General features: G+C 39.5%; 1 protein-coding gene across 4 annotated transcripts in view; it reads left to right on the top strand.

Annotated features, from left to right (window-relative positions):
* Nucleotides 1-25665, top strand: part of SLC20A2 (solute carrier family 20 member 2) — a 79649-nt gene extending 53984 nt beyond the window's left edge. For 3 of the 4 annotated variants that reach the window (XM_083175527.1, XM_083175516.1, XM_083175533.1), the window contains exons 3-11: nucleotides 4241-4381; nucleotides 7012-7097; nucleotides 10955-11051; nucleotides 12209-12328; nucleotides 13153-13350; nucleotides 14411-15002; nucleotides 15912-16097; nucleotides 19498-19582; nucleotides 21593-25665. In XM_083175527.1, coding sequence (XP_083031653.1) covers nucleotides 4241-4381; nucleotides 7012-7097; nucleotides 10955-11051; nucleotides 12209-12328; nucleotides 13153-13350; nucleotides 14411-15002; nucleotides 15912-16097; nucleotides 19498-19582; nucleotides 21593-21757 — 1670 coding nt within the window. In that variant the 3' untranslated portion in view covers nucleotides 21758-25665. Of the gene's footprint in view, nucleotides 1-4240; nucleotides 4382-7011; nucleotides 7098-10954; nucleotides 11052-12208; nucleotides 12329-13152; nucleotides 13351-14410; nucleotides 15003-15911; nucleotides 16098-19497; nucleotides 19583-20018; nucleotides 20104-21592 lie in introns of all 4 variants that reach the window. The other variant, XM_083175542.1, reaches the window with a different exon arrangement.
* Nucleotides 25666-26804: the final 1139 nt, after the last annotated feature.

The following is a 26804-nucleotide window of genomic DNA, read 5'->3' as shown; positions in this document are numbered from 1 at the left end:
ACATTTGGTGGGGTGGTGTTTACCTGCTCGCTAGCCAGTGACTAGGCACAGCCTAGCGGGCAGGTCTGAATTGGGCCCATAGTTCCTGGTGAGCGTATTACCTTGACTTAGTGCTCGTGTAGCAATGCTAACATCTGTACACTGTGCCAAATATAGAGCAATTTAATATAGAATAATTAATATTGCATATAGATGTTTGATGAGCAAGATTTTTGACAAATTTTACACTGCATCTTTGTTTGTGTTTAGTCAGACATCACAGTTTCTGTCATGGGGCCAGATGCACGAAGCTTCAATTCCATAGCCAGCGGCCGGCTACCGCCAGGGTACGCGCGCACAAGTTTTTTTACCTTGCGATCCCGATGCACGCTCCCTTGACAGCACAAAAACTAAACCCAGATAGACTGGGCAGCAATGACTATATAGTGCAAAATCTAATGCAGATTGTATGTAAATAGTACAGAGATAGCAAAGATTGTATAGCACTCAAATCTTAAGTCCGAATAGCAAGGGAATCTCACCGTGTGTACACACCATTAGAGCTGTTTTGTATGAACTGCCTGCTTCAGGTTCTTTCACAACTTTTATACCCCTTTTTTACACCGCCGAAAAATCCGGGTCAGCGGCGGGTCAGACCCGGATCTTCGGCGGTGTAAATCCCTAACGCCGTGTCCTTTTACACGGGACTTCTACCCAGGTCCTGACCTGGATAGAACACGGCTAGGACCTGGGTAGAGGGCGGTGTAAATGGGAACGCCGGGTCGGATGACCCGGCTCCCATTTACATGAATGGGGAACGTCCAACCTGCGGACCGCAGCGTCCGCAGGTTGGACGGGTTGTCAGCCTGACACTGACAGCCGGCGCTGCTGTCTGCTATACCCTGCAGACAGCAGCGGGGGAGGGAGGTGAACGGATGCCTGTGTGCGGCATCCATTCACCTCCTGTCCAATGACGGGGGGGTGCGCTCGGGGACTGGGGGCAGCCTAGCAGCTTACCTTAGTGCTGGGCTGCCCCCAGCAGCGTTCCGGTCCGGCGGCGGCGGTGATTGGCGCTTGGAGATGACATCATCCTGTCATCTCCATCCTAAATTGCACTAAACGCCGGGGTCGCACTCGGCTTGAACCTGGGTCTAAAAAAGCCGGGTGCGACCCGGCGTTTTGGTGTAAAAGGGGTATAAAATTGGATTAAGGTCAGAACTTTTACTTGATCATTCCAAAACTCTCTTTTAAATCCATTCTTCCTTAACCATTCTTTAGTTCAATGACTTGTGTGCTTTGGGTCATTGTCTTGCTGAATGACCCATGTTCTCATGCAGCTCATGTACAGATGCCCTGAAATTTTCCTTAATTCTGAACTATGCCAGAAAATTCTAGTAACATCAATGATGGCAAGTGGCCCTGGGCCGGATGCAGCAAATAGGCCAAAGCCATGATGCCACCGCAGTGTTTTATGGATGGTATGAGATATTTAGGTACTTCTATGTTAGTTGGGCGCCCACTAAGCTATTTGGTTAGTTTTCCGTGTCCCGTCGCGGGGCTCGCCACGCTTCGGGCTCGGTGGCTTGCTGCGCTTGCCACACTATATAAAAAAAACTCCACGCGGACATGGATAGTGGGGGTATGAGAGTACTAACTACAGTGGGCGCCCATATATGTACTAACATAAAAGTACCAGTATTTATACGGTGTTCTCCCTTTTCCAAACATAGGCTAGCTCTTCTCATTTAGGGCCAGATGTACTAAGCTAGAAAAGTGATAAACCACCAGCCAATCAGCTCCTACCTGCCATGTAACTTGTTGTGTTTGAAAAATGACAGGTAGGAGCTGATTGGCTGGTTGTTTATCACTCTCCATGTTATCACTTTTCAAGGCTTAGTACATCTCGCTCCTTAAACTTCAAAGCTCTACTTTGTCTCATCTGTCCACACATTTTGGAGAGCAGCGACTTTCTTTTTGCAATCCAGGTACACCATTGTTGTTCAGTGTCGTCCTTATGGTAGACTAAAGAATATTTTACCATTCTGTAATGTGCGAGAGGCCTCCAATTAGTATTAACCTTGGGTTCCTTTATGATCTTTGTTGGTTGACCACTCCTGGGGAGGGTAATAATAATCTGGAATTTCACACTATCTGGGGGTAGATGTATGAAGCAGTGACTGTCCCTTTTTAAACCCAGCCTGTAACTTAAGTCAGGAGCTGATTGGCTTTATCACTTCTTATACATCTACCCCTTTGACACTCGCAAATATGTGGTATTGGATCATTTTCCTCAGTTAAAAAAATAAGCATGTCTAATAGTTTATCAATTGTTTTCATTTGGAACTTGTGAGAAAATCTGGTTTTAGGGGATTCAGTATTAAATCCCGGCGGTCGGGATCCCGGCGTTCAGAATCCCGACGCTGGAATCCCGATCGCCGAAATCCCGACAAGGGGGGACGTGGATCGCCCCCCCTTGCGGGCTCGCTGCGCTCGCCACGCAGCGGGCCCGGTGCCTCGCTACGCTCGGCACACTAATTTATTCTCCCTCCGGGGGTGTCGTGGACACCCCCGGAGGGAGAAAGTGTTGGGATTTCGGCGATCGGGTTTCGGCGTCGGGATTCTGAACGCCGGGATCCCGACCGCCGGGATTTACACTGCATCCCGTTTGAGGTTGTTTTTCTGCAGAAAGGCTGAACATTCCACAGTATTTGCAAACTATCAAGCACCACTGTATATAGGAATTTAATATTCTAAGCACGTTTACACATAATCTACCAGTATAGACTGCTGAAAGGGCCATAATTGTTGCATACAATGTTTTTCAGAGTTCAAACCAAATGTCAGGCTGTGTTCATCAAGGGATGGATGCATCTACTATTGGAAGTATCACAGGAGCATGAAAACCACCCTTGTTTATGTGTCCCTGGGCCACATACAGACGTATCAAAATGCACTTGCATGTTATGTATTCTAGTAACAGCAGAAAAATCTGAATGGAACGCATTGGTTCCAGTAGCCCCACACCCAATAGCATTTCCAAGGCATCGCTTGCTTGCAACATTTCACTAGGCAGCTTTTACAGTGGAGATCAAAGTTACACTAACAGTTGCGTTTCCTTATGTATGTAACTGTGAAGCTAAAAATAATTAATGTCAGATGTCTAATGAATACATCTCACACTGGCACATACAGGAAATCGGACTGTGGTAGGAGCAATTGTGTAAATGTGTCACAGGGGTTTATGTCTCTAACTTGTATTTTGGGGTTGGAGTACTGAGGTCTTGTACATGTGTCAGTCATTAGAGAGACTTTAAAGCCAAATGTAGTTGCTATCTATTTTATAGCTTGCTGAACCACACAATTTAAATCTGTATATCAGACTTAATATTGTGACAATATTGTAGTAAGAATGGGAGAAATGGCATACATTTAAATGGGAAATTGGTTATGCAATTAGCAATACTTGAACTTTATCTATCTTTTGTTTTACGCTGAACTACTCACCATGCCCATGGTGTGACCGGCATAGACCTGTCTGTGGTGGGCTCCCGGATCTGAGCACAGTTTATTTTTTCTTAAACGCCATGTCCTCTACCCCCTTTATGTTAAGCAACTCTGCCATATCTTGCATCCCTGACCCACTTTGTAGTGGCCGGACGGTACTTATGTTAGTTGGGCGCCCACTAACCTATTTGCTTAGTTTTAATTAACCGTCTGTACTCAAAAATGGATATCCTTAAAATCTGGATTCTAATGGCGAAGTTTGGGAAACTGCTTTAGTTTCTTATAAATTTGCTTAGTTATTAAGGAATTCAATAAATCGCAATAGCTACAATGTGCCAGTCCTGCACAGCACATCTTGTCCATTCACATCGTAAGTTTTGCCTTTATAGAGGTGGGAAGTAACTTAAAATGCTGACTACTGTTTACGGCTGACATGCACAGCCGAGAATCATTGCCATGATTTTCAGTACATAGCGAAGTATTGACTATCCCCTTTTGAGTATTATAATTTACATAAAAGGAGCTTGTGGTGCTTTCCATTTCACCTTGATGGAACTTTAAAAAACTAAATATACTCTCTTGATGTTGCAAATTTATCTCTTACCTTTTAATCCGTATTAAAAAGGTAATAGCATAAAGACAAAAAGGCTAACTGATACAGAGGACCTAAAATCTGTGTACATGTTATGTAAATAGTACCTACCTGTGCGAACTCCTGAGAATGTGTATTGATATTCTGATGGTTTTTCTTCCCCAGGTTCGGCTGTTTGGCAGTTGATTGCATCTTTCTTGAAACTTCCGATCTCCGGGACACACTGCATTGTCGGAGCAACAATTGGTTTCTCTCTTGTAGCTATTGGTACACATGGTGTTCAATGGATGCAGCTTGTCAAGATTGGTAATTGACATTTCCTTTTATGAGTGAGGGTATGTGGAAAAATGTTTCTAGAAATATCTGGTCTCCATTCAATAGAATATATTTTTTTATTCTGAATATGTAGTGTACAAATTGGCAATTTTCAATTCTCAAATTTTGCTTTCCCTAAATGCTTGTAGATATATAATATGCCACCCAAACATCACACAATTGCAGGTAAGGTTTTTTAGTGTCGGGTAATATATTGGTGTAGAACATATGTTGCTATTACCGTTTTTACTTGTGTTTTTTTGTTTTTCCTTTTGCGCCCCCAGTATTTCACTAACACTCACTTCTGTCATACACATACAAAGCTTTTGTTATGATGTGTAGCACAGTTGCTTGATTGCATTTTCCATTTGCATGTCCCATGGTGTATCTCACAATGTTTACAGTATGTACCATTTTAGAAGGATGAACTATTAAGTTGCAGAAAAAGTTTTAAATAATTTAAAATAAAAAGTCTGTCTAGTAACTGAGAATTAATTTTACATAATGAGGCTACATTTGCTGTTTAATTAGATTACCATCCTATGTTTAATATGTGTCTCATCATACTACAATTACCGCTGCATATGCTACTCAAATAATACAGTTTACACAATCAAATTCAGAGGATTTTCTAATACTGTAGAACTCAACAGAACATAAAGTGATTTTCTGGTGTTTTCAATCATTTCTTCCAATTTCTTATGACCTTGCATGGGAACATGAGACAAGCCGGTGAAAGTGCTTGTCTGAGCCATTAGGATGAATGGTGGGATCGGTACTTATATGTTAGTTGGGCGCCCACTAAGCTATTTGCTTAGTTTTCAGTGTCCCCTCACGGGGCTCGCCACGCTTCGGGCTCGGTGGCTCACTGCGCTCGCCACACTATATAAATTCAACTCCATGCCAACATGGATAGTGGTGGTATGAGCGTACTAACTATAGTGGGCGCCCAACTAACATATAAGTACCGTGGGATCTTTCCATATGCGTATTTAAAATGATTTAAAAGCCTAGTGTTCATTCTGGCACCCTGCTTCGTTCCATTTTCTGCATGGGATGTCACTTTCTGCTTATGTGTCTGGTCTGTATCACAGCACTGAGATACCGACCATTCTGTTCTAAAGCACCACAGCAGAGCGCAACACCTATGCAGGAAAGAGGAACCGCGCGGGTTATGAATAGTGTAGGCTGTTCGAATGAACACTAAAGCTGGCCATAAACTAGAATAATCAGGTTTTATGCAGGTCGTTCTAGTGTATGGCCAGCTTATGTCTAATGAGCATGCATATCTTGGATACATTCCGTTCACAGGTTTGCGAAATTACTCTTCTATCTATTTTAAATGCACTGTACAATTTTCCAAATATAATATTATGAAAGGGAGCGGCAACGGTCAGGCACGTGATGTTGAAAGGGATCTGTTTCTATTATTTTTTTACCTCCCCATCCTTTTCTTGTACTCCGTTTATGAAAAAATTCTATAATACATATGACAGCTTGAAAGTTATGACATTTAGGGAGATATTTATCAAGCCCAGGGGGGAAATAAAGTTGTGAAGTTGGCCAAAGCAACCAATCAGCTGCTGTAATTTGAAATGACAATTAGAAGCTGATTGCTTTGGACAGTGGGCCGTATTCAATGCGAGGGGGTTATATGGCGGCGATCGCCGAAAACAAGCGATCCTTGCTGTTTAACCCCTGCGATGGCTGCTCACCCAACTCAACGTGCTGGGGAAATCCTTGCTGTCAGAGGACGATGAGGATTCCCCCAAACAGCGAGGCTCCCGGTTAATGCAGGCTGCCTCGCATTTTTAGCTGCCGCATACGCCATATCCTCCTCACTCCAAAAACCTAGCAAAAGGGGTATATGGCGTGTACACGGGGTCAGTTGATTACTGACCCTGTGAGCTGTGACAGCAGGCAGGCAGCAGTGCTCACTGTCACAGCTCGCAAAAAGCATTGAATACACCCCATTGTATTAGGTGTCCGAAGCAATCAGTCATATGTATGTAATGTGTATGGAGCTATATATCTATATATTAGATCTATGTATGTGTATTGAAACCTAAAACATTGCTGCAGGTAGGAATTAGTAGAAGAAAGTAGGTCTACAGTGACAAATGGCATTGACTATAAAAGCAACTGGTGTAAAAATAGCTAAATACAAAATGTATTTCGTGCTCAGTGATGAAATGGAGTCTGGGCCATGGAGAAAGCCTTCTCGTGTTTTTGTGATATCTGACTGAAAATTTGTGTTTAAAAGCATAAGAAGATGGCAACTCTAGGTACAGTTTAACTGTCTGGTTGTAGATTTATATATTTATGTCTTCATCTCAAGAAAATCTTATACTTTCTTTTGGCCTACATTTTGTTGTAATGGAACACTGGAAATGATTGCACAAGTCGTATATTCTCATGTTGCAGGGTTTTCTATAAATCAGCCATTCTACCTGACTTATAACACTGCATGTGTATTCCAAGTCGGTGTGCTGATTGTGATTGCATGGCGCTGCCAATTGAAGAAGAGATTCTATTAGTTTGTCTGTGTTCTATTTTTCACCAAGTTGGAACTTCAATAATTCATGAAGTGTAAATACACTGCTCTCACTTCTCCATTACAGTTGCCTCCTGGTTTATTTCCCCACTGCTCTCTGGTCTGATGTCTGGTGGTCTCTTTATGATGATTAAGTATTTCATCCTGAACAAGGTAAAGCATATTTATTTTTTACAATTGTATGAATTAAATATTGATGTGTTACAATATGTTAATAAGAAACTTATATAATTACAATATATTAGGCTTACATTTGACTTGATTCACATTGAACAGACTACATACAACTTGACAAATAGTAGATTAACTGTGTGTTACAAGTATAGAGGTTCTGCATTTAATTTTTAAATGTCAGCATGAAGCTAGCTGTGTTCTGTGCAATTATAAATGTCCATGCGAATGATTATTAGGCCGGGAATAAGGCCTGAATCAGACCCAATTGCTGATCTGCAATGTTGCAGATGACTGCGAGTAGTTAGCCGCCACCTGGGCAGAAATAAAACCCATCCATTTTAAATTTGCATGAGAATTGCAAATGGATCGCTATTCACTCACAAATCCATATGCAATTAATGAACCACCAAATGATTTTTACCAGTCTGTACAAAGGCCCTTATTCATATCTGATCACTGTACAAATTTGTTCTCAAAATGGACAAAACCATGTGCACTGCAGGTGGGGCAGATGTAACATGTGCAGAGAGAGTTAGATTTGGGTGGGGTGTGTTCAGGGGCGGATCCAGGATAAAATGACAGGGAGGCACCATGATAAAAGAGGGTTTTGGTGGGGGAGGGGTGGTGTTAGTGGTGCCAGTGTACATGCTAAGAGAGCGGCAGCGAGAGAGTGGAAATGGGATTAAAAATAGGCCCTGGCATTTAAAGTATGCAGGCCCACCATGGAGACAAAAGTGAAAGATGTAGTTGTGCGCACGCCGAAGGCACGCTCCGGAAAAGGGGGTGCGGCCACTCAACAGGGAGCGTGTCCTTGAGTGTGGTGTACAACACCATATACAACTTCTACACCTTATGCATCAAAATACTAGACCGCATTGTACTTGCCAGGTGATATCTCCGACTCCCGGGGGGCTAGAGACACGGGGCTGGGCTCATTGGAAAGCCCTGGTACTCAGCTACAAAATGAAATGACGGGGGGGGGGGGGGGGGGTGTGCACGTGCCTGGGTCCCCCCCCCTGAATCCGCCAATGGGTGTGTTGAAACTGAAATTCTATATTGCAGTGTAAGAATAATGCAGCCAGTATTTACCCTGCACAGAAACAAAATAACTCCTCCCAAATCTAACTCTCTAAACATGTGACATCTGCCCCACCTGCAGTGCACATGGTTTTGCCCATTTTGAGAACAAATTTGTACTGCAATCAGATGTGAATAAGGGCCAAAGTCTGACCCTTCCACAACTCTGCAACTGAGACAGGTTGATCAATGCCGATGCTGATGTCGCACACCTTCAAAGAAAACTTTTTGCACACACAAATGCCGACTTCCTGTCAGTCAACCACCGGATACCTTGCCCTTGTGATCCATATGCAATTAATGCCTTTACTGGGGCTTGTGCATGTGCGTTACGATCAGTGCACATGTGTAGTCATTCTATAATCACTCGTTATACAAATTCGCTTATCAGCAATCCACTCTGAATCAGACCCATAGTCCGTGCACTGGAAACAACATTCACATGTTGCAATCTGCTAGAGATCCTGTAACCTCATCAGATTGCTACTGTCGTTTTTCAGATCGCTGCTCTTCCACCTATAGTCAATCATTCTATCTGTCTTTAAGAAGTAACCCTGATTTAGGAACTCTGGTGGCAAGGTGCGGTTTTTAGCTTTTCAGAGTTGTACAATACATTTTTATGATGGTAAAAGAACAGTCATGTTTGCTGAAAGTCAGTACAAAGAAGTAGGCACAGCACATGATACATGCAGTGTTTACTTCTTGGCAACTTACCTAGTTGGCAAGATGTAAACATTAGGCTGCCTTATAAACTAGCTGGTGCTGTGAACTTTAAACCGCATTGGAACCTGCCATTGTGCAGAGTATATTACCTTTTATTTTAGGTATACTTAAAATGCAAATAATATATTGGTATTATATTGTTTATTAATTATCACAAGCAAAGTGGCAAACATCCAGTGTAGTACAGTTTAGTTAAAATGCTAAAACTCTATTAAAGGCATTCAATTGCGTTCACAGCCATACTAATGGTCCTTTCTGTGTTACAATCTCCATCCTTTCCTCTCCTGCTAGAGTGGATTTACTGTATATTTCAGCAAAGCTATCTTTAGAATGTGGTGTTGTATTCAGTGCTATGCCTTTACTGTATTTGCTGCATTTAATTAAAAAGCTGTAGCTCAAGGCAGAAATGGGATCCGGAGATAAGTAACTAAATTACCCTTTTTAAAATGGAAATGCTTAATGCTCTCACCCCTGTCAGTAGTGTCCAAGAAGGACTGCTTGCCACATCTGTCTGTAATTGACCCTCTGCGTCAACAGCGAATTGATGATCAGCTGATTTTGCACATCATTACTTGTATTTTACAAGTTAAATGGACCCTTTTTATGATTTTTGGATATCAACTGGGATTTAATGGGGACGATTTTCGTTCGATTTTTCCAAGTTGACTAATGTAATAGCGTCAGAGTTAATTAAAATCCAGATTATTTCCAATCCAAAAAAGAGCGGGTGGTAAAAAGTCGGATCCAGATGTTTTGCTCATGTTAAACCTACAACTTGGCTGATGTAATGGGAGCGTAGTTAGAACCGGATGCAATTCAGACACATGCAGCTTCTGGTGATTTAAAAGATAGATAGATATATATATATATATATTTATGACGACCGGCACTTGGCACATCAGCAGATATCTGGGAGGTGCCTTCCACAATAGTAATACAGCGTTGGTGATCAAATAAATGAAGACCGGAGGCGGCACTCTCAATAAATCAAAAGCAAACTTGTATTCAAATCATGTGAAAAAACATCACAGTGAAAACGATGTCAGCAAGTGCACCGTTTGCTGTTGAAGCTTTGTTGTACAGTCAGCTGTCCTGAGGAAGGGGCGCAAGCCTCGAAACGGTCGACACACGTTTGCTGACATCGTTTTCACTGTGATGTTTTTTCACATGATTTGAATACAAGTTTGCTTTTGATTTATTGAGAGTGCCGCCTCCGGTCTTCATTTATTTGATCACCAACGATATATGTGAAGTGATATTGTATGTTCTTTATCACCGGCCGATCAGCTCCTACAGTACCTGTCCTTTTTCAAACCAAGCTTGTAACTTCACAGTTAGGAACTGATTGGCTGGTGATAAAGTACCAGCCCCATTATCACTTCACCGAGCTTAATATATCTCCCCATAATTTGGTATGCAGATACAGTTGCATACAATATGTGGCATGCCTATATTCTGTGTGTAATTGCAACTGTATCTGCATGCCAAATTATGTTAGTACTTTTTAACTGGTACTTTTTATCTCCATCCACTTTCTCCAAGGCTTAGTAAATAGGGGGCACATATCTTGGAGTAGATACAATAGGGATGAAACCCAATACTAGAACAGTGGTTTGAAAACATTTAAAAACATCCAAACCATTTTAGTGTAAACTATAAAGACTATTAGTCAAACAAGCATTTTAATGAAGCCAACTGACTGCAACCTGTGCTTGTGTGTGGTTATTTACCTACTGTAGGCTAGACCCCACATGGCACATCTGTCAAATTCCATACCCTAAAGGTGGCCATACATGGTACATTTCATGCGTTTTGGTCTAAATTGCATTGCATGCGATGCAATCGGGACCTAGTTCAAAAAGTATGTGCAGCACATACTTTTTGATCTGTGCGATGGGATGTGTATGGGAGCACTTATCGCACCCGCAAATCGCACCGTGTATGGGCACCTTAAGATTTAATATGGACTTGGTTTACCATTGGTTTAATTATTGATTTTGACATACGTTATTAAAGTTATGTTTTTGCTTTTTCAGGAGGATCCCGTGCCCAATGGACTACAGGCACTTCCAATATTTTATGCTGCTACAATAGGAATTAACGCGTTTTCCATATTATACACTGGGGCACCATGTGAGTGACAATTGTACATTATATGTAGATGTTCTATGGTGTATTTTTAAAATATCATTGATGAATTCAGTGTAGTATTGGCTGTAAATGATAAGTTTACTTTTTACCATTTTATTTTGTTGAAAATAATAATAAAAAAAGACTTCAGACTAAAAACAAAAATGCTTGTTAGTTTCTTTTTACTATTGCTCAGATAAGCCAGTGGTTCCCTAACTTTATTGAATCACAGCACCCTAGAATTTAAGCATTTAATTAATGTAACCGCTAGTCCAAATGTTTCTTACTGAGAAATTCAAAATTATATAAAAAATTGCGCTTACCCTGTCATCCTTAGGCTGCGTCTACACGTTACATTTAAGCAGGATGCAGTTGAAAAGGATCTTGTTTAGCAGGATGCAGTTTCTTGTGGCTACGCATTGCGTTTTTGCAGCAGGCTTATGTGTATATCCTCTTTAGTAAGCATCCTGCTAAGCTGCTTCTGTTCGACTGCATCCTGCTAAAATGCAATGTGTACAAGCAGCCATAGATTTACATGTGCAGGATCCTTTCTTCTGGACAGGTCCATTTAAATGGGACATTATTAAATAGGCAATGTGTAGACCCAGCCTTAGCTACAGTGTTGCACTTCTGTTTGTCCAGATGTTTTATGTTTGACAACAAGTTTTATGTTTGGCTTTTCCTGTTGCATTTAGCACATATAAATTCATTTAGTGCTGGCTGTCAACCCTATTTCCTGTGGCACCCAGTTTGGGAACTACTGAGCTACACATTCTGAGTTAACATTAGCCACATTTTTTTATTTATTCCTCCCTTGGATGGGAAAAGGACTGCATTCAGTCCTATGTCTGTGACCTATAATTCCAGTAAAGTTACTAATGACTGAGTACCTACTATAACTACTAAAAATGTTTTAAATGCATTTTGTATTCCTTTTTATTACATATACTGTGTGTGTTTGTAATATTTTACAATCTCCGTTTATTGTTATTGGGCTGTAGCTGTTTTCTTTATGCGACGGTCACTTTTTGACCCTTTTTGACCTGAATTATTTATGACTGAGAGATCCCAATGTGTGTTCAGGAATATCTCCATATAACAGAGTGTCTTAATAGAAGTGTACCGGATGATTTCATGTTTGTTTTCTTTTCTCTTCCCAGTACTCGGAATGCAGAGCTTTCCAGTGTGGGCCACAGCTCTGTTGTCAATAGGCATTGCTATTCTATTTGCTTTATTAGTGTGGTTTTTTGTATGCCCCTGGATGAGAAGGAAAATAGCAAGTATGTGTTTTTTTTTTTCATAATCTTGAGGTCATAAAATATAGCAATAATATTGTTCTGTACAGGACTGCCCAGCACAGGAATTCTGTATTTGTTAAGCTTTGTTTCTAATCTTAAGGTGGGTCTTAACCCATTTGTCTTTGCCAGAGTACGGCATTATTTCTCTTCATTAAACCAGATATGACGAACACAGTCTCACCGACTTGGAAACTGCATTGTCCTTTAGAATGGACTATTGTGTGCCCAGTCAGTAATCCCCAACTTCATATATTCATAACTTTAATAACCCTCAATGAATTTCCTAAGTGTATTTTATTTTTATATTGTTAATTATATCCAAGTGTGAATGTTAAATATGGTTTCCTTTTAGACAATTGTAGAATAAAAACTATGGCTGTAATGAATAATTCCCCAATAAGCAGCCCTTCAGAGCCGCGATAACACATAGATTTGAGAACTTATTCCAGATCCCATATGTTATTGCAGGAATAAGAAAATATTTTTCGTGTGGCTAGGATAGCCTTATACTCCACATTGGACTAAATCATGCAATTAGCCCTTTTTATTTATTTTTTGCCTAAAAAGCAAACTGGACTAATAGGATACGCCATTCGCCAGAAAAAAGAATTGGGACGTTCAGAGACCTACGTCTAGTGTTTCTGCAATTGCCTGTATTACGGGCAGACCTGATAATGCTCCAGTCAGAAAATAGGACTTTTTTTCTGTCTTTCTAATTCGCCATGCCACAGTTGTTACAATACTTCATTGCATTTGTACATGTTCCTTTGGTATAAAGGAATTTGCATGGCTTGATGTTTTTGTAGGTCGACTAAAGAAAGAGGCACTATCGCGCATATCGGAAGAAAGCCTTGATAAAATCCAAGATGATGATTCTGCCGTCTTCAAAGAGCTGCCTGGTGCAAAGGGAAATGATGAAAGTGTTGTTCCTCTTACTAGCTCTACCACTGAAGCTGCTATTGGATCTGACTTTGTAGCGAATGGAAGCACCAGAGTACCATATGGTATGACCTATTGCTCTTTTATTTCTGCTTCCCATTATATTTCAAAGCAATTTTAGCAGAAGAAAGAAAATATAGCAAAATAGCTGCATTTTCTTTGGTTCCATTTCTGACACTAATTAGCCATTAACCATAGCATTTTCATTTAGTATGTTTACATTTCCTAAGCTATAATTGCATAATATATTGTCACTTGCAAAGATTTATGGTCTACAACATACACACACACCCACCCTCCTTTCCTTTACATTACATTGTCTTAATGATATTTGTTATGCGTATATTCTACGTGCTCTTTTAGTCTACTGATCTTAGCCTTGATTTAAAATATCATTGAACCTATTCATTTCCACTTAAACTGTTTTTCACAGACAAAAGTATTTTTAGATTATTTTTTTTGTATTGATATTACATATTTTTATGGAATTATATTCAGATATTGTCTGATTTTCAAATTACATGTATTCACTGTAATTACCATTAACCTCAAACCCATAGGCTTGGGATCAGTGAGGATAGTAAACCATAACTGTGGCAATAACATTTTTTCTATTGTGCATTTGCTACTGTACTATGGTCATTCAGAACTAGCCTTGCTTTAGTTTATTTCCTGCATAATGTACCGTATATACTCGAGTATAAGTCGACCCGAATATAAGCCGAGGCACCTAATTTTACAACAAAAAACTGAGAAAACGTATGGAGTCAAGTGGGACCCTCACTCGAGTAGAAGCCGAGGGGGGCTTTTTCAGCATAAAATTTTTTCTGAAAAAGTAGGCTTATACTCAAGTATATATGGTACTTTTTTTGTAGTATATTCAAATGCCTGGTCTGTGTAAATGGTTCTTAGGGAGTCATTGATTCAGTGCTAATAGTACAATGGTTTTTGTTTTTGTTTTTTTGTGCCTTTTCTTTCTGATACAAAATTATTTTTTATTTCTCCTTAGAATCTAGTCCATTGTTATAGATCAGTTATTTACTGTAAAATATATATTTCCATGTGTGATATTAGTTCTTATTCAGTACTTGATTTTAGACTGTCGTTTGCTTTTTGTGTCACCAGGAAGAGCTGCTTCTATGACTAATGGCTCCATTAGATCTCCAGTTTCCAATGGTACTTTTAGTTTTGAAGGCCACAACATGAAAAGCGATGTTCACGTCTATCATACTGTGCACAAGGACTCAGGGCTATACAAGGACTTATTGCACAAAATACATTTCGACCGAGTAACTGATGATCGCCCTGCTCATGATAACAACTATAAGGTACTGAGACGTAACAACAGCTATACGTGTTACACAGCTGCTATTTGTGGTATGCCTGTGCACTCAACGTTCAAAGCAATAGATACGCCAACTGCAGAGGACAGTGAGAAGTTAGTCGGGGACACAGTGGCTTTCTCCAAAAAGCGCATCCGTTACGATAGCTACTCCAGCTACTGCAATGCTGTGGCAGAAGCAGAGATTGAAGCAGAAGAAGGGGGAGTAGAGATGAAGCTAGCTACAGAGCTCGCTGATCCAATTCCACCTCAAGATGATTCTCTGGAAGAGGACAAGGACGAGAAGGACACGTCACAAGTTCACCTACTTTTCCACTTTCTGCAGATTTTGACAGCCTGCTTTGGGTCGTTTGCTCACGGAGGAAATGATGTCAGGTGAGAAATGGGCCAATATCACATGGCTGCATATATTTTTGATTTAGTTGTTGTTTTATGCCAAGAACAGCGTCCTTTCCCTGCCTTTCATTTAATTTTAAATTAACGCCTTTGTTTCCTAGGACAAGTGCAGTTTGCCTGTGAATACACAAACACACAGAGGACAGGCCTCACTTGTCCTCCAAAGCGACAGATAATTCTCATTATATATAAATATATTGCACGTTGCATGAAAAATGATGCTACTTGATAACTTTTTTTCTTTTAGGACATATCTGACCGTTACGAGTGCACAATTGCAAGGAGCAAACAAAAATGCACATTGCAGTTACAAAAGCAGAAATACCGTACTTATAAGCATCAATTGGAGTAATTTGTGTTGGGTTCCGGATGGGGGCCTGACAGTCGGGATCCCGACAGGCATTTACCCGACAGCCGGGTTCCCGACAGCCACCTGCTATTTTCCCTTGTGGGGGTCCACGACCCCCATAGAGGGAGAATAGAATAGGTGGCGAGCCACCGTGTCCGCAAAGGGCTTAGTTGCGCTCACCATGCTGTCTGAGTCCAGATCCTGACGTCGGGCTAATGATTGTCGGGATTCCGAGTGTCGGACACCTGTACCACACCCATTTGTGTTATTGTATGATAGTATGACTACGATTATTACCCATATTTAATTACTTTATTTTACATGCATGTGAAATCTCATTATATTTTAGAAGTACTTTTGTTTTTGGGAGTGTATTGTCATGTTGTTGGTAGGTTGGTCCATTTTGTATAATGACTAAGACTCTAACATCTGGCACGATAGTGGTTTTAATAAAAATGTAATTCTCTACTCTAAAATTCATGTTGTGTCCATTCTATATGTGTTTTTATGATATATATGTGATTTTCCTCTATTCTCAGCAATGCTATTGGACCTCTAGTTGCTCTTTGGCTGATTTACCAACACGGAGGTGTATTGCAAGAAGCTACTACACCTGTGTGGTTACTTTTATATGGAGGAGTGGGTATCTGCGCTGGTCTTTGGGTTTGGGGTCGAAGAGTCATTCAAACGATGGGCAAAGATCTCACGCCAATAACCCCATCCAGGTAAAGTTTGTATTTGTGAACCATTTTTTCCTTTTTGCACATATGTTTTGATTTTCTCCTTTGGGTACAGGTTCATGCGCACTTCCTGGGCCTTGTAGCTACTGCCCTTAATGATTGATCTATACCTCTTGTTTCACCTAAGAGAATATAGGATCATCACTTTCCTTTTAACTTTTCAGTTTGTTTCCTAAAAATACTCCTCATGTACATTTTGCATTGATCATAAGAGAGGGTACGTTGGAAAAAACAACACTTTTATTATACATCTTAAAGGAGCAAAGTGCGTCCCTCTCACTGTATAGTATGAAGGCCAAACTTCACCACAGAGTTAATTGGAGAAGCAAAGCCTTTTGCAGAAAGAAAATGGCTGCATATGATTTAGCAAACCAGGAATCGCCCCCTAAATGCACTACCTCTACTCCTTTATATCGGGTGTGGGTTGTTAGGTCTACACCACTAGGTCGACCTGGGTCTAGTTGGACACAAGCATTAGGTTGACAGTCGAAAGGTCGACATGGTGTTTTTCAGTTTTTTTTTTCCCAAATGTCGACATGGACACAGTTTGAAGTGCACCGCATCCCCTGGCATCGCTCTGTATGCTATGGGCACACTATTTTATTCTCCCACCACACCCTAGTGGATGGTAGGGCATGAAATACCGCCTGTCAGTACATGTTGGCTCAAAAAACAGTGAAAAACCCCATGTCGACCTTGTTCTGTCGACCTAGCCCATGTCGACCTTCCTGCCTGTCGACCCAATGCTTGTCGACTTAGTTGGTGTAGAGCTAATGACTGTATCCCTTTATATCTCCTGTGAATATTTTTCATTCTGCATGGGACACCCCTAGTGTTCCTAATGCTTCCCATCCAGTTGTGCAAGCTTTGGCACCGTAACCAACATGGCCCACTGATCTATGTGCTTACACATAACTGTTGTAACTATAAATGCTTTAATGCCCTATGTGACCTGTTGCAGTCCCCTGTATTCCCCTAACTGATCTGAGGCAGCCTATGTCAGTCTGTATTTCATGATGAGACTAAAGGTGCCCATACACGTATCGATTACCGTTACTTTTTGTGCTAAAAAAGCATCGCATCGCATGAACAACAATGCTATTTTAGCACAAAAAGTACCGGGTAATCGGTACGTGAATGGGCACCTTAAAAGCAAGTTAGATTGATCAAGATAACGTCTCTCCTCATGATTGTTCCAAGTTATCAAACCTTTGTTAGAGATTAAGTGCCTAATTCAGACCTGATACCAGGACATATTTGTTCTCAAAATTGGCCACTGCAGGTGGGGCCAATGTAATGTAATAAATCTAATGCCCTCTGCACACGTTACATCTGCCTCACCTGCAGTGCAGCATGGTTTTGTCCATTTTAAGAACAGATTTGCCTTGCGATCAGGTCTGAATTAGTCCTTGATTTGAATATAATCAAATAGGTTTGATTCAAATACGGAACAATAAGTCTGCATTGCTCCATGTCTTTGGGTAGCTCCCCTTCTAAGTGAAATAGTGAAATGTAGTTAAAAAGCACTCCTCCTTGGACAGTATATAATCCAGCTTCTCCCTTCCCCTGTGTGTCTCATTCCTTGCTCTATGCATACATAGTAGATGAGCACATGTCGATGAGCTAGGTAGTGATTTATTGCTGTAGTGCTGGAGCTCACCCTTTCAATGGTTGCTGCAATGCACCATCTGCTCTAGTTTTAAATGTAAATAACATATATGCTGTATTCTGTGTGTGTGTATTCACATCGCACCATTGGGAAAGTGCTGAGCAGACTAAAATGGGATTCTGAATAACTTTGAGCATTCCCTATACTGAGTGCTCAGGCTGTAGCTTGAGCCCTGTGTTTTCAACCAGCTGAAAAAACCCCCACACATGGTAAGGCACTAAAGGGGTAATTCAGACCTGCTCGCTAGGCTGTGCATATTTGCTACCTAGCGAGCAGGGAAACTCCCCCGACAGCCGTATCGCTGCAAGCGGATCGCATGCGGCCCCACAGAGGAAAAAAATAATTTGATAGTTGCTCACTTCGTAGATAAAAGTAAGCCTGGACTTTTATCCTGCACAGTGATGGCTGAAATGGGGGCGGGCGGTAACTTCGTGTGACTTCATTCTCCGGCCCCAAACAGGCAGGGCCATGCCTTTGTTCGCATGTGTCCTCCCAGCATTTCCATGGGCATGCCCACCATTTTTGTGGGCACGCCCATAAAACACCCCCTGCTTGCCCATCATTTAGCGACTTCCCCGGTAAATGTAAAACTCGCTGGTGACATTCGCTCCAGGGATATGCGCATGAGTGACTGTGTGCATGCGCACTCCCCTACCATCGAAAACTGGGCTGAATTCGCTTCTCTATGAGGTGGTTTTTAGACTCTGTACTGATCATCCAGAAAGCGAGACTTTGGCATTGTGTTCATTACAGTAGCCATAGAGACTATGCGAAAGCAGGCTTACAAATTACAAGTTATAATATTTGCAGCTTGTGATTGAAATTTTGGTTCTGAAAATAATGGAGTTTTTTTTTTTTTTTACTTACAAGGGAAAATGTAATGTACTGTTTATGTACTTTATATGCTTTTGATATATTTTTTTCTAGCATCTAGGCGGTCTACAATGTGCAAGTTGTCTTTTTATAAATTTGTTTAAAAACACTAAAACAAATATATATATATATATATATATAATATATATATTTTTTTTTTCCTACAACGCTGGAAACATTTTAATGTAATAAAAACATGCACTTTCTCTGCCATTTAATATTTCAGCCAATTTACACCTTATGGCCACTACCCGCTTCCTATATGCTCAAGGATGGTTTCTCTGTTTTCTTTATGCACTTCTCCCTGGTCAATTTAATGATTAAAGATGTATAAATTAATACTACTTTCATGAAACAATTTCTTTCACAAACTCTCATCTAATTGAATTGCCCCCGAGATGTTTCAGCCCTTTCCTTCTAAAAGTATATTTCATGAAAACATGTATTCCAATAATATTGATTGCTTTGTTTCTTGATTCCTGTCTTCAAGCACCCCAACCGTTTATATCTAATTTTTTTATCATTGGAACAGAAGATATAATTGCTTTACCAATCAAATAGTTTCACTAATATAGACAATAAGCAGTTATCACATCTGTTTCCGCATACAAAATTCCATCAAATAGATAAACTCCTATAGACATGAGTAGGAGAATTCTAAAAACGTACTGTATCTACTTGAGGACCGGTGTTAAAAGTCCACATTCCACTGAAAAGCGTTCTCTGAAGCAGACCTAGAAGGCTACTCCGGTAAGAGTTCTTGTCGCCCTGCTAGGATGGGTGACATTAATGCAAACAAAATGTGACTGTCAAGTGTTTTTTTTTTTTTTATGCTCTCTGCAGTGGGTTCACTATTGAGTTGGCTTCGGCGTTGACAGTTGTAGTAGCTTCCAATATTGGACTCCCTATCAGTACCACACACTGCAAGGTATGCCTTTGCCATGTGACTGCAGCTGGGATAGTCTGGATTATCCAACCTTCTCTGCTACTCAGATCAATTTTTTCTGGCACAGGAACAACCGACAAAGTATAATATTAAAATTATTATGTTTATAGTTTGTGTCAGATCTATGAATACATACTAACAGTAGATCCAATATTCGTTATGTATGTAGGAGATTAGGGTACTTACACATACACACAGTACTTCTAGGCTTGTGCAAGATGACCAATTCCAGTGAATTTTTACTTTGTGATCACGTTACTTGTGCCATTTAAAATTGATCTAAAGCGGGTTACTCAGAGCTGCATGTTTTTGTTGTGTGCCGCCCACTCTGCTCAATTCATGCATGGCATGTGGTGTTCTAAGTCTTATCTCCTTTAAACTATCTTGTTTGTGTGTGTTTTTGTTTCTTTTTCCACAGTGGCTTTTGCATTGAAGTAATGTGTGCGATAAGTGTACTAGTAGCCTCTAATGTGGGTATACCCATAAGCTCCACTCATTGCAAGGTATTGAGGTTTGCAGTGGTAAATCAGAATATTTTTGTTTTTGAATCTCAAGCTGAGAAGTGTAACGTCTGATTATTGTGTTTGTCTTCAGTCATTTCAGATAGTTATAACTTAGCTCAATAAGACATTCGTTGAATAATTAAAATACCATCCCCTTTTTTGTTTGCCCAAATTACAGTTTGAAGTGTTTCTATCATTTGCATATAAAACTACATTGATGTCTTTAAAATATGAAGGGGATATTTGTATTACAAACACAAAATATCTTTAGTCACCATTTCATAAATCTCCCTGAAATAAAATGGAAAGGTCTTCCTTTCGTTTTAAATCTTTTCTAACCCTGAGTGTAACTCCGGCAGGTCCAAACTGTGGCCCTCCAGCTGTTGTGAAACTATTTATCCCAGCATGCTTTGCCATAGTTTTTTGCATTCTCCAAGAGCAAAACTGTGGCAAGGCATGATTGTAAGTTCACAATAGCTGGAGGGACATAGTTTGGTCATGCCTGGTGTAACTGGTTAAACAGCAATAGGATTCAGTTTTCTGCCTATGAATTACAAGGGTTAAGGTGAAACGTACCTTACAATGTATGTATAAATATAGCAAATTCTCTTTTGGGAAGAAGTAATTCATGGGATAGATCCAATGAATCATTTATAAACAATAACTTCTAGTTTACAATGGTTGTCTTCCAGTCACCGTTGTGCAAGACAGAGCTGCACCTACTGTACAGTTCTTGAGTCCATATCTCACACCAAATCCTGGGTTTTTCCATTGGTGCTGGCATGGCATGTAGGTTTATCAACATGCATTGTAAAATTATTGAAGACAAACATTAGTCAGCCGCTAATCACTATGCTTATAAATTATTTCTAATCTTTTTTTTCATTTAATAACTGCTTTTTTTTCCATGACTAATCTCTAATAAACAAGTGTAGTCTGTAAATTTCAGATATTTCTTCTAGGATAAATGTTTAGTTCTATATAGTACCACTGCTCCATTTTACATACCTTGTAATCATTAGCTCAGTAGATTCTGTGCATCAGTATTACAGAATTGATTTTCATTTGCATACCCATTGGTATTAAAGCTGTAGTACATATTGCTGATCTAGTTAAAGCTGCACTTTCACATGAGTGGTAGAAAAGGTTGCCTCTTTCATATGGTTACAGAGATGGTGGTGTACTCAAGAACTCCTCATAAGCTACAGTTTCTGTGTTTGCGGCAGGCTGTTGACCTTCCCGCTCCCACCCTACCTGCACGGTAGCCCAAACTCTGTCACGCCGGGAAAGACAACCGAGCAAAATAGAATGGCACCCTGAGAGTGCAGCTTTAATTATTATTATTTTTTTTTAAATAATGAAGTGCAAGAATAAAAACCTAATGTATGATGTCATTTATCATACTATATTTATAATCCGTTGTATTTCAATGTTCTTAAATTCTTTTTTTTTTTTTTTTCTTACTCCTTCCTTCCTCTTAATTTATAAGGTTGGATCTGTGGTGGCAGTGGGTTGGATACGCTCACGAAAAGCTGTGGACTGGCGTTTGTTTAGGAACATCTTCCTGGCCTGGTTTGTGACCGTACCTGTGGCTGGGCTATTTAGTGCAGGAGTAATGGCCATCTTTCAGTACGGCATCCTACCCTTTGTCTGATCACGTAACATCTGACTACTCAAGCAAAAAGCTTATATCAATTCTAACGCGTACTGGAAACCGCATACAGCAATATTACAGAGAGCCCGCTTCTCCAACATCGTGGCAAATAACAAACATTTGTACTTATCAATGCATCATCATCATCTTAATGTAACTATTCTGCTGTATATATAATGTATGTCATACTGGTGATATGGTGAGATGTAGCTCATTACAAGTATATATATATGCGTGCGTGTGTGTAAAAATATACACATATAGGTGCATAATATATATATATATATATATATATATATATATATATATATATATATATATTATGCGCATAGTAGGTAACACTACCAGAGTATTATAATTTGAGATGGCATTAATTGCTTTGCCTTTTATATCTAGACAAGAGCTGTACATAATTTATTATTTTTGTGAGGTTTTTTTTTTTTAAGATTAAAAAAAATAGTATGAATAGAAGATGCCCCTGTCTACTTGATATATACTGTAAGTGATAAGCGAGGTACGGAAGGTATAATTATACATTTTGTAAAGAGATGTAGTTTTATGATGGGTTGTGTGCTACGAAGAATGACTGGAACAAACACACACCATGTGCTTAATTATGTATGAAAAATGTACATCCTCGGAGCAGATTTATATGTATTATAATATAATTTGTGATTGTAAATACATACGCATGCTTTTATTGCAGCATTTCACAAATTATTTTGGATAAGAATAGCACAGGGGAGTACCAAAGAAAGTAGGGTCTTACTTGCCTCTGTTTGAAGGGAATTCAGTTTAGCGTGATATGCTGGACTGCATACACTAGAGCTTAATTTGGTAGCCAAAGTAATTGGTCATTCTCCTGTGCTCGTCTGTATGGAGTGAAGGAAAAAAGGTAATGTTACTGGTCAAAAAGTGCCTTTGCCTGACCATTTTGGTTGCGCTTTACAGCCATCATGCTGAATTGAATTCTTCCCGTTGAGTGTAGTCACCTCCTATGTGTAAAGTCATTCACAGCTCCTGTAATCTGCCACTAGTTTTAGCTCTCTAATACAGCCCCATTGTGCTGCAATGAAACTGAATAAGTGTGGAATAGTACTGATGTATTGAAAGGCTTATAAAGTTTTTGATTTGGCAGGCCAGGCCACAATGCTTTTGTTTTGTAGTCAAGCCTTTCAATAAGCTATATTATATAAGTGCATTATTCTTTTAGGTAAACAAAACGTTGCGAACACTAATTTATTAAAATATCACTGCTTCCGCAGGGAAATGTTAATGACTTTGTCTCCAACTGTCTTTATTGATATAATAAAAATCCACTCAGAAATTTTGCAGCTGCAAAATCACTCAGTGAGTTACACAGAACCCTTATATGGGCAATTTGCCTGCGTTTGGGTGATCATATACCATATATACTCGAGTATAAGCCTACTTTTTCAGAAAAAAATTTTTATGCTGAAAAAGCCCCCCCTTTGGCTTATACTCGAGTCAGGGTCCCACTTGAGTCAATAAGTTTTCCCAGTTTTTTGTTGTAAAATTAGGTGCCTCGGCTTATATTCGGGTCGACTTATACTCGAGTATATACGGTAACTGTACTGTGTCTGTGCTACATATCTCAAACTATCGTTCTATCAGACATGCAATTGTCCAGCATGTCTGTCCTATTTTTACACTTTTGGAGCTGCACGTTGGTCACATCAGACCGACAGTCAGAAATATCCCCTTTTCTTTCACAGCAAAGGAACACGGAAATGTCCAACTTGTCCCACAACATATTGTATGGCCATTATATCTGCTGGTTTTCAGGCTGTCAGATTAAATGTCTGTCGGTCTGGCAGGCATTTTTTCAGCCCGTGTATGCCCAGCGAAAGCAATAATGCCAGAAATGCTGTCTCTATAAATTAGATATTATTATGTAACTTAGCCTTAAATGATAAAAGGTGCAAAAATCCAATTGGGAGTAAAGTCAGTCTTTTAGGATCTCCTCATTAACTGTCAAGGGCAATTAGACACAGTACTGTTTTAATTGCCTCCAAATATTTGACTGTACTCTGAACACTGAAGATGTTAACTTCACTGCTTTTTAGTATTGCAGAGCAAATATATTTTCATAAATCTGTCGCCCTTTAGTGACCCCTCCAATTTTTGTTTTCCAATGTGTAGAAAATGTGATACCTAGGAGTCTGAAAATCAGTCATTTGGTAGTAATTTTTGAAAATCTGCTTGAACTTTAGACTCCTTTTACTAATGAGTTTTTCATATGTTTATTATGTGCTTTTACCAATACAACTATTGTACTGGTAACACGTTAATAAATGAGAAATCACTCATGCTACTAGAATGACACTATCATTGTAATATTCTGCCACTAGACTGACAGGATTAACGGGATCTAAATGAGACCCTACGATCTGTGATTTCCCTATCTCCGCATCCAGTAGTGTAAGGCAGTATGTCCATTGTCCAGCATTGACATTACTGTTCATTAACCCTTTCTGAGCCAACATCAGATATTCAAAATATACTCACATTTGTTATATAAATTCAAATAAAAAATGTTATGTAAAAGAAATAAAAAGTTATTTCCTATAAGGAAAAGTTTATGATGAATAAAAATGTTTGCTTGCCAGTTTTCACGCCTTTTTGGACATATTCACTTGGCACTCAAAGGGTTAAGTCAGCAACCAATGATAACAACCCTTAGGAAATTCCTTAATTCAATAAATGTTACCATATTTGTCAGCAGGTGAAACCATGCATTGTTTTGCCGCCATCCTGAAAACAGGCACAAAATAAATCAAACATCCATGTTGGAATTACCATAAAAACAAGTTATCTATTGCATATCACTTTAATACATTTTTTTTTTTTTTTTTTTTTTTTACATAATCCCAGATTTTGGGTTCCCAAATATCATATTTATAGCACTTAAGACAGCACTTTTACATGTGCAAACAAAATAAAAATAAAAATATATATACATATGCTGCCATTTGTCATTTTTGGGGCGGTCTTTCCATCTTTCGGTTGATCTTTAGAATTTGATGTTAAAATGCTGCTATTTTTTTGTCTTGATAAAAGCTTCTCTTGGCAGATGTTGTATTCCTGTTTTACTTTACCTTGGATGTTTTCCATTTCAGCTTACTTGTTACCTCCATTGCTTTAAAAATAGCCCAAATAGGAAAAGCTAGTAATTGTCTGAGCAGATGGCTTTGTATGTTATGACCTGCAGTTGTCTGTCCATTTTTTTTTTTTTTTTTTTTGTGGTTTAGTTCTCGATAATTCATTCTACAGTATGATATGGACATTGTGTATCTTTTTTAGTATGTTTCCTGTTTTGTTTTCTTTTGCATTTGAACTGCATTCAGTTTTACAGCATCTGATCCAATATATCTAAAGTCCCACTCATTTCAGTGCTGTTTTTGCATTTGAAACTTTTATTTTAGTATAGGCACTGGACTTTAATTTTGACTGATCAGCACACAGATTTGTTCCCTTCATCCTTTCCCTACCCTCAGGTGTTTTTTTATTTCTCTAATTGTCATGTGGTTAGCATTCATCCTGTAAATAATTGACCTTTTTATGTGTCGAAATTGTGCCATAAAGCAGCTTTCACTGATCAAGAACCAGAAAAAGTATGGTGTATCAGGGAGTTACTGCTATAATGAAATGTTAAGATTTCTATATGTTTGTACGCACAGAAAAGATAGACTGCTGATTGGGGTATAAGTGAAAGATCCTGAACATAAAAGGAACATTGTAGTAAACTAAAGCAGATATCTAACACAAAGCAATTCTGAGATTGTGTGACTATATATTAGAAGTTTTATGTATAAAAGGCATATTTTATTTTATTTTATACCATGAATAAAAAAAAATAAGAACCAAAAATAAAATTTAAAAATTGGTGTACTGTTTTTTTTCTAACTGACTGAGACATACCGACCAGTTATTATTTAACATAGTCATTGTGAGTGAGTGAGTGTCGTAACACTGGTACTATTGTGAAGGAAGATACCAGGGTTAAAGTAATACCTATACAGTGATCACATTTATGCATACAAGTAAGGAACTCTCTTTATTAAACTGAGTGGGTCCCATGATGTGGCTGGCTCTGTTACTTAACTGACACTGCTGTCAGTGTCAAGAGTTTAGAGCCATTGGGCCAGATGTACTAAGCTTGAAAAGTGATAAACCAGCAGCCAATCCTCTCCTAACCTATCACATGTGGTGTTTGAAAAATGACATTTTGGAGCTGATTGGTTGTTGGTTTATCACTCCATTTATTCACTTTCAAGGCTTGGTACATCTCTTCTATAGTCTTCCCCATGAATGCTGATTGGAGAGCAGTGTCACATTTGGTCTCTGCTGTACCAATCTAGCTTAGTAGACTCAAGACCCCTGGTTTTCAAAGATTCCTTGGTACTTATGTAATATCTGGGCTCCCGTTTTTCTTATGAGACAGCGTCCCCTCGCGGGGCTCGCTGCGCTCGCCACGCTTCAGGCACGGTGGCTCGCTGCGCTCGCCACACTATATAAAATCAACTCCATGCGTAGTTGGATAGTAGGGGTATGAAAAAATGGGGTGCATTTAACATGGGAGCCCAGATAATACATAAGTACCGATTCCTTTAACCACAATGTGGTGAACCCAGTGGTGTGCTGATTTGGGCACTAATTGACACCTGTTGTCACTGACTTGTGGTTTTTCTTTTCTTTTTTTTTGTATTGAATATTATGCCCAAGAAAGTTTTGGTAAGTGGTAGTTTCAGATCAGAGTTCTTGGTAAACTAGTGGTGTATTTATAATAGGTGCACACTGGAGTCTTGCATGGGCTTTATACAATTCACTGGCATAATAACACCATGTCTATCTTCCTGGTCTCTTGTGCATGGCAGAAGACCCTTACATAGTGCCATGGTAATGCAATGCAGGAGGAGGTAAGCTGTACACCGGCCCCATCCTCAAACGGTTACGGTATATTAGATCTACAGTCAAAAGGTTGACCACTATTGGTGGATGTCTGTCAACATGGGTCTTTATGCGT

The sequence above is a fragment of the Crinia signifera genome, chromosome 1, assembly GCF_055691185.1.
Source record: "Crinia signifera chromosome 1, ASM5569118v1, whole genome shotgun sequence".
NCBI lineage: Eukaryota > Metazoa > Chordata > Amphibia > Anura > Myobatrachidae > Crinia > Crinia signifera.
This window is presented reverse-complemented; position numbering and strand designations above follow the sequence as displayed.